The sequence below is a fragment of the Oncorhynchus tshawytscha genome, linkage group LG13 (assembly GCF_018296145.1).
Source record: "Oncorhynchus tshawytscha isolate Ot180627B linkage group LG13, Otsh_v2.0, whole genome shotgun sequence".
Classification (NCBI taxonomy): Eukaryota; Metazoa; Chordata; class Actinopteri; order Salmoniformes; family Salmonidae; genus Oncorhynchus; species Oncorhynchus tshawytscha.
In genome coordinates this window covers 67,267,284-67,276,629 of record NC_056441.1, presented here as the reverse complement: position 1 = coordinate 67,276,629, position 9,346 = coordinate 67,267,284, and the positions used below count along the sequence as shown (strand labels likewise).

At 40.7% G+C, this 9,346-nt stretch overlaps 1 protein-coding gene across 11 annotated transcripts in view; it reads left to right on the top strand.

Annotated features, from left to right (window-relative positions):
• The first annotated feature begins 840 nt into the window (after positions 1-840).
• LOC112265549 (neural cell adhesion molecule 1) overlaps positions 841-9,346 on the top strand; it is a 109,171-nt gene continuing 100,665 nt past the window's right edge. For 3 of the 11 annotated variants that reach the window (XM_024442940.2, XM_024442938.2, XM_024442937.2), the window contains exon 1: positions 841-1,129. In XM_024442940.2, the coding sequence (XP_024298708.1) occupies positions 1,078-1,129 (52 nt within the window). In that variant the 5' untranslated portion in view covers positions 841-1,077. The remainder of the gene's footprint in view (positions 1,130-9,346) is intronic. The other 8 variants (XM_024442942.2, XM_024442941.2, XM_024442939.2 and 5 more) reach the window with 5 other exon arrangements.

Here is a 9,346-nt window from a genome sequence, read left to right as displayed (position 1 = left end):
ACAACACCATCGCTAACTCCTGCTAACTGATACATGTGCCGATATCGCAGCTCTGAGATCACAGGGAATCTTATCCTTCAATTATACCTGTTCTTCCTGTGATACATAGTGATAACAAGGTTCATGATGATGGCGTGACCAAACCTTTCACTAGCGTATCAATTAATCAATTCGATTTGACAACAATACACGGAGCAAGTTGAATTATAGCACTTTGTGACATCTGCTGATGTAAAAGGGGCTTTATTAATACATTTGATTGATTGACTTTCTTTTTCATATGTATTACTTGTGCATTGTCTAGAAATATGAATTTTGAGGTGGAATAAGAGATGTATTCTGTTTTCTGTCAGAGATGACAAAGAGAAAGAATTTGACTTCACAGATGGAGATAAGATATGTCTATCTAACCATCTGATCTGCTTGAACTTCAGCTGCTGTATGTATGCCTGTTATGTTTAGGCTTTTACAGATGTTTTATTTTAATACAGCAGTCGTTCCCGAAATCAACAGTAGCTGTTGGAGAACGTGTGACAATCCTCCTTGTCTGCTCAGCAGCAGTAGCCTACACCTGCACACAAATCTACAAGAAATAAAGTGCATGAACTCAGAAAGTGTCAGTCTAGATCTTCCCTCTGTTAGCATCGTATCGCAGCTTTGTAGTTTGATTTGAAATTGATATTTTGAATACGTCAAAATGTTGAATAATGGTATGCCGATTCGAATAGACATTTAGTTTATGTTCGACCTATTTTGAATAAAAATGTAAGGTCCACGGACTACTGCGCATAGCGCACTATTTTACAGCAAATCCTTGTGATTCAGATTGGGCGGATTAATTCATGTGTGTATGGAGGCAGTGGCTTTGTCACTCATTCGTTGAACAGTGTGCTGGCGCAGGTCTTCTGCCTTTACTACATCGATAATAAACTAGAAATACTACCAATTTGCCATACAAAAAAATAAATAGCTAGCAATATGGGAATGTATTGTTTTTGAAAATATCAAGAACAACCACATACTACAGGGACCACATTCTTTATTAAGCCATTTGCGTGGTCTAATCAAGGAGTTGCAATGATCCACGCGAAAGATATCATTTTAGCCTTCCTTCTCGTGGGCTCTACAGGTAAGATGGCTAAGCTAATGTTACTGTTTTTCCTAATGGCTGCTATTCAGGCCAGGTATTTGATAAAATACTCGAATCGGGAAAAAGGTGGACTGTGCGTCCATGACAATCCCCATCCATTGAAGGACTGTGTACAGTACATGTGCCTCCCTCGGCAGTAGCAGGTGGATGGATGAAGGAAGATTGTACAATACAATACGTTTTTGAATGAGATGCTATTTTAATGTGAATTGGCTGGTTAGCTGCTGCCACGCAGTTAGGGATGTTGTTAACATATTCTGCCATGGTGTACACGATGAAACATTTTCTTAGTTAAGAATGCATGACTTTATTTGATATATAGCTGGTTGTTTTATCATATTCTTAGGACAATTGTAATTTTCACAACTGTTAGCTAACTAGCAACCCATCAGCATTGCTCCTTCCAGCAAGGCATTTACATTCTGGCATGCACGTGTGATAGGTTGAAGTTAATCTCATTACATTAGGGTTTATCTTTTATCGTCATATCACTGGTAATTGCATTGATATAGAATACAGTATGGATGTGTCTATTGGATGGATAGCGTTTAAGACACTGCTTACGTCCGTACATCAATGCATATGTTGCTACTCAGTAACTCCTCCTGGTCTTCTCTCCCAAACATCAGCATGACTCTGGTCCTCGAGCCTAGTATCCGTCCGTAGGCGGGAGAGCGACTGCACGCAAATTGAAATTTTGCCATCCTTGAAGGATTGTGTGAAATTGAGATTAAGCTACTGTCACAAGTGTGGCTACTTTCACTCACTAACATTTTATCAGCATCCATTTAACCTATGGTCCAGATCCACACCTGTGTGGTCCAGCCCTATCAGCAGTTTTAACAACAATTTCAAAGATTTACAGTTCATATAAGGAAATCAGTCAATTTAAAATAAGTAATTAGGCAGTAATATATCGATTTCACAAGACTTGGAATACAGTTATGCATCTGTTGGTCACAAATACCTTAAAGTAGGGGCATAGATCAGAAAACCAGTCAGTATCTGGTGTGACAACCATTTGCCTCATGCAGCCAGACACATCTACTTCGCATAGAGTTGATCAGGCTGTTACCTGTGGCCTGTGGAATGTTGTACCACTCCCCTTCAATGGCTGTGCAAAGTTGCTGGATATTGGCGGGAACTGGAACACACTGTCCTACACCTCAATCAAGAGCATCCTAAACATGCTCAATGGGTGACATGTCTGGTGAGTATGCAGGCCATGGAAGAACTGGGACATTTTCATCTTCCAGGAATTGTGTACTTATCCTTGCGACATGGATGGGTCATTGCATTATCATGTTGAAACATGAGGTGATGGTGGCAGATGAATGGTACAACAATGGGCCTCAGGATTTCGTCATGGTATCTCTGTGCATTTAAATTGCCATCAATAAAATACAATTGTGTTAGTTGTCCATAGCTTATGCCTGCCTATACCATAACCCTACCGTCACCATGAGGCAAACAGCGTGCCCACACAACGCCATCTGCTGTTGAGCTTCCCTGAGACGGTTTCTGACAGTTTGTACAGAAATTCTTCGGTTGTGCAAAGCCACAGTTTCATCAGCTGTCATGGTGGCTGGCCTCAGACGATCCCCCAGGTGAAGAAGCTGGATGTGAAATGATGTTGGAGGCAGCTTATGGTAGAGAAATGAACATTGAATTAAAAGGAAACAGCTCTAGTGGACATTGCACGCTACCTCAGCTTGAGACATCTGTGACATTGTGTTGTGTGACAAAATAGCACAGTTTAGAGTGGCCTTCTATTGTGCCCAGCTCAAGGTGCACCTGTGTAATGATCATGCTGTTTAATTAGCTTCTTGATATGCCACACCTATCAGGTGGATGGGATTATCTCGGCAAAGGAGAAATGCTCACTAACAGGGATGCAAGCATTTGAGAGAAATAATATTTTTGTGTGAATGGATCATTTCTGGGATCTTTTATTTCAGCTCATGAAACATGGTGCCACTTTATTTTTTTATTTATTTTTATTTCACCTTTATTTAAACAGGTAGGCAAGTTGAGAACAAGTTCTCATTTACAATTGCGACCTGGCCAAGATAAAGCAAAGCAGTTTGACACATACAACGACACAGAGTTACACATGGAGTAAAACAAACATACAGTCAATAATACAGTTTAAACAAGTCTATATACGATACTTTACATGTTGCGTTTTATATTTTTGTTCAGTATAGATTGTGAAGAAAAAAATTGTACTTCAATGGGTTGATATCACTCATGATGGTCAAGCAGAGATAACTCTTTCGATTTTACTGAGCTATGAATCCAGCAAGGCTTCTCATTCTCAACAAAGCAAAGCCCCTAAGATTACGATTAAGATCACTTTATTGGTCAATTGCACGCACACAAGGTCCAACAGAAATTTGACTTCAGCTTTTAACACACCCTCTCAGAAAGACACACATACTGTACACTACCGTTCAAAAGTTTGGGGTCAATTAGAATTTTCCTTGTATTTGAATGAAAAGCATATTTTTTGTCCATTAAAATAACATCAAATTGATCAGAAATACAGTGTAGACATTGTTACGGTTGTAAATGACTATTGTAGCTGGAAATGGCAGATTTTTAAATGGAATAACTACATAGGCGTACAGAGGCCCATTATCAGCAACCATCACTCCTGTGTTCCAATGGCACGTTGTGTTAGCTAATCCAAGTTTATCATTTTAAAAGGCTAATTGATCATTAGAAAACCCATGTTTGAAAACTGTTGTTCTGATTAAAGAAGCAATAAAACTGGCCTTTAGACTAGTCGAGTATCTAGAGCATCAGCATTTGTTGGTTCGATTACAGGCTCAAAATGGCCAGAAACAAAGAACTTTCTTCTGAAACTTGTCTATTTTTGCCTTACAAGTCTTCAACTGGCAGCCTCATTAAATAGTACCCGCAAAACACCAGTCTCAACGTCATCAGAGAAGAGGCGACTCAGGGATGCTGGTCTTCATTCAGTGGGGTGAAAATCTGTTCAAGTTAGTATACAGACACCCTTGTATGTTTTTATAGCCTACCCAATCTATTGGTGGTGCATAGGTGCAGGAATCCAAGTATTTCCCTACTTAATTACAAAACATGGCCGCTATTGTCTTGTGTTATAATAAAACATAGGCCTATGTATCGATAAATAGGCTTCTTATCTTGGGAATCTGTGATTGCATCTCTCTTTGTGTCTCACTTTGGCTATAAAATCATGTTTATGATGGTCATATACATGTAGCTAGAAGTGTAATAAATGCTTAGTGAACATACTAGATCGTTACTGAAGGTTTCAGTGGTAATGCTCACTCAACAGTACATGCTGTGTGTGACTCATCTCTGTGATGTCACCTCCTGATATGGTGACGAGTTACGGTCCTCAAGCTTTAGCTGGGATGGAGGCTGAGCCTGCTAATAATGCTGCATTCCTCCCAGGAGCAGAACACTGTGTTACTCCCCTGAGATTCTATAGTAGTGTGAGAAGGAGATGCTAATTGGAAATAGACCTTTGCTTATCATGTCAACAAGCAATGCTGTTGTTCCTCTCAGCATATCCGCCATTTGAGTATACATTTTGGCTAGAATATCCTCAAATGCTGTTAACTTTACTGTATCTTAAAAAAGTAGGCCTTTTGACGCTTTTCCACACCTGTCGATGGTTTTATATCAATCTAATCTCATAGTTTCACGTTGGAATTTGCTTTAATTGGATTTTTGAACGATGAATTATGCATGGTTACAGGGTTAATTCCATGTGGTTACAGGTAGGGATGCACGATATATCGGTGAACATATCAGAAATGGCCAATATTAGCTAAAAATGCCAACATTGGTATCGGCCGATGTCTAGTTTAACGCCCCGATGTGCAAAACCGATGTCAAAGCTGACGTAAAAATTTTGCTCTATATGTGCAACACAGCATTCCTAAACTAGGCCACATTGTCTGCTGTATGGATCGAGCAGTCAGCAAGTCAAGCAGTCATTTGAAAGAGTAAGAACATTTCAGCGAGACAACTCAAAGGCGAAATCCGTTAAAGCCAAGATAATGGCATTCATTGCCCTTGACAATCAACCGTTCTCTGTCGTGGGTGATGTTGGCTTTCGCCGACTGGTCGAGCACCGGTACACACTACCAAGTGAGCTATTTTTCAGATGCTGCCCTACCGGAGTTACACAGTAATAGCGTCACTGCTATTAGCTTCACAACATACATACTATGGTACGCCATTTGTGTCTTTGCGTGTCAAAAAAGATACAGTAGCACTGTCAAAGCTGTACAAAAAAGTCTGCAAACAAGCAAACACCGGCCACGAATGATGTGTTTACGATACCGCATTGGTAATAAAGCATCATTTGTTTGACCGCAACTTCTAGGGTAGCTAGTTTTAGCTTGGTACCTAGCTAGCACCAATACAACCCGCCTGAAAACAATGACCAGTGGAACCTGCAGTCATTTTCATTATTCTTAGTAATGATTTAGGAATCTTTGTGAGTAAGTACTCACAAAGTACTCACTTCAGTTCATGAAAATAAATAGCTAGTCAGCAACTTAACCCTGTTGCCCAAAGCTAACGTTATAAGCAGCCAGCTAGCTTCATCTGGCTAGTGAGGCTCGACCGCACTGGGTTTGTTGTTGTTGAAGTAAGCCACAATAAGGGTTAGCCACAATAGTGGAATTTGCAGTTTGCCTTCAAAATAAAAGCATGTCATTGACAGTGATGCAAATGAATACAAATTGTAGAATAATGCCATACTTTTATTTTGAAGGCTAACCACAAAGTCCACTATTGTGGCTAATCAAATAAGAACTGTCTTATAAATTAGTAGCTATAGTTAGCTAGCTAACAAGTCAAGGGGTCTGAACAATTTGAAAAGATGTCTCTGAATAACATCAAAAGCCAACTATAAGTCCAGAAAAGCGATCTTAATAGTGCAAGAATAAGTAATTGTGTCATCAGCATACAGATGGAGATTTGCAGAGTCAACAGTCTTCCCTATAGCTAGCTAACTATAGCTACTGAAACAGATGTTGTGTTATGTTGCATCTTTTTTGACATGCAAAGACCCAAACAGCGTTTGGGTCTGCATGGATGCAACTGAGGTGTGGATCTTCTGAGGCTGGCCAAATAATCCACAAGGAAATCCTGGTTGAGATTGAAACGATTGAACAAATGAACAACGAAACGACACACCAAGTAAGTGAAATAAATAGGTTTTGATTATGTTTTACTGGTAATGGGGACGTACGTAAATGCCAACAAAATAACTTTTGGTGTGTGTGTAACCTTTATTTAACTTGGCAAGTCAGTTAAGAACAAATTCTTACTTACAATTGATGGCCCGGACGACGCTGGGCCAATTGTGCGCCGCACTATGGGACTCCCAATCACGGTCGGATGTGATACAGCCTGGGTTCGAATCAGGGACTGTAGTGACACCTCTTGCACTGAGATGCAGTGCCTTAGACCGCTGAGTCCATGTGTGTGTTAACTATTTAACCGTACTAGAATGCTTAAAAGGCTGCTAAAATTGTAAATATCGGTATGTCGGCGAGGAAAATATTGGATATCGGTATCGGCCAAAAATGCCATATCGGCGCATCACTAGTTACAGGGTTAATTCCATGTGGTTGCAGGGTTAAAACAGAAACAACTCAGAAGGTTAAGTTTAGGTATTAATTCCAAGTGGTTAAGGTTAGGGCTATGGTTTGGGAAAGGTTTAAAACAAAATAATTGTTTCCATTAAGTACCATCAAGTACTTTCCCTGCTTGCTAGGGAGAGTGACCATCGGGTTCTTGGTCACCTCCGTGAGGCCATTCTCCCCGCTTGCTCAGTTTGGTTGGGAAGAGCTCTAGGAAGAGTCTTGGGGGTTCCAAACTTCTTCTATTTAAGAATTATGGAGGCCACTGTGTTCTTGGGGACCTTCAATGCTGCAGACATTTTTTGGTACCCTTCCCCAGATCTATCTGTGCCTCAACACAATCCTGTCTCAGAGCTTCTACGGACAATTTCTTCGACCTCATGGCTTGGTTTTTGCTCTGACATGCACTGTAAACTGTTGGACCTTATGTAGACAGGTGTGTGTCTTTCCAAATCATGTCCAATGAATTGAATTTACCACAAGTGAACTCCAATCAAGTTGTAGAAACTGCTCAGGGATGATCAATGGATACAGGATGCACCTGAGGTCAATTTCGGGCCTCATAACAAAGGGTCTGAATACTTATGTAAATAAGGCATTTCTGTTTTTATATTTTAATACATTTGGGGAAAAAAAATCAAAAAAATTGTTTTCGCTTTGTCATTATGGGGTATTGTGTGTAGATTGACGAGGAAAAATGTTTACTTAATCCGTTTTAGAATAAGGCTGTAACGTAACAAAATGTGGACAAGTCAAGGGGTCTGAACACTTTCCGATTGCACTGTAAGATGGAGAGAGGAGGTTGGAAATGACAGAAAGAGTCAATACGTAACCTGACTCATAATGCTTTTGGAGTAACATCTCCATTTCGAGGTTTGTGTTTAGATAAGTCAGCGGTATGGAGGTTGATGATTACAGTCCTGAACTTGGTGATGCTGGTTAGCCTTCTCTCTATCCAAGAAAGAATATCCAATAAGTAATATCTCAAAGTAGAATATTGGCAGAGGCAGACACAGATGTAGGCTATGCCTCATCTCTCCATGGACAATTTTAGTTCCTGCTGTGACTGTCTGCACTGTCTTTTGAGTGGTGATTATGACAACAACAACACTACAGCCAATCATGTAGGCCTAGGTCTATGTTTGTATTTCTGCTGGCTCCTGTCATAGGATGGTGACGACCCCAGCCAATCATGTGAGTGGATGTTTTTCTCCAATCTCAGTTGCCAGGGAATCATAGGATAATCTTTATTCAGATCATAGCTGACCACTTACCAGCATTATCTACTAAAGCTGTGTTTGTTTGTAAACACACTGAAATCAGGACGCAATGGCCAGTGCTCTTTCTTCATATTGAACAGCATGGACATACCTGCAGTGAGCTTTCACCCAGGGCTCCTCCATTACAACCTTCTCTGAGAAGAATAAGCATATGGACAGAACATTATAACACACTTACTAGCCTACACTTAGTTGCTGGACTGCTATCTTTAGTTCAGCTGGTGTTTGAATAGCATGTGTTACTTAAGCTGTTTATGGCTGGGATCCCTCTCAGACCAGCTGGTTGGCACCTTGGAGCACTTAGCATGTACAGTGAAACTTCTCTTTCAATATGGCTTTTAAGTAACGTTTATTAATCCTATTTTATGGCTGTATTATCAATATACCTTAATACCTGTATATTTGATGTTGTTGGATCAAGCCAAGATTCATATCTGCATTTTATCCTTAAAGCCCAGTTGGCATCTGCCTTTACTCATCCTCAACCCTGTATAGGCAGCTTTGAGTGTGTGTGTTTGTGCGTGCGTGTGTGCAACTGAGGTGTGGATCTTGTGAGGCTGGCCAAATAATCCACAAGGAAATATTTACCAGTACAAAATGATGATCTCAGATTGACAACCAGACCCAACTGGGATCATGGGGTGTTTGAATTCCTCTTGGATGGAGGAGCTACAGCAATGTATGGATATGGATGGAGGATCTAGGAGGACTGTATGGATGAAGGATTCATTAAAACCAGAGTATGCACTGTTTGATATTCTGGATATCCAGCAGAGCAGAGCCTCTCTCAGAGGGGTAGGAGAGGACTGCTGCAGCCTTCCTCAGCCTCCCCTTTGATGGTGAGTGGAGCAGACAGATCCGGGCCTCTGAGAGATGAGAGATGCTTGGCCCTAGGGGACTAAAAACATGACGTTACACATGCACACTAACTCAGTGTTCTGACTAACTCAGTGTTCTGACTACACACAAAACAACACTCACAGTGACTAGGGCTGTGATGGTCATTGGATTTTGGATGACAGTTATTGTTCAGTCAAATGATCGCGGTCACCGTTATAACCGTTAGAATAGCAAAGATGCACATTCTCTCCTCTCCTTCGCTCCTGACTGCATGTGCTGCTGCTGCAGGGAGTTTTTTTTGCCTAGGCAACCAAATACTCATTTGCTACAACACCTTGCTTGTTTCAGCAAGGAGCAACAAAGTTTCATCACGTTGTTAAGATTCCATGTTACCGCATAAACAGACTCAACCGCACAAATGCCAT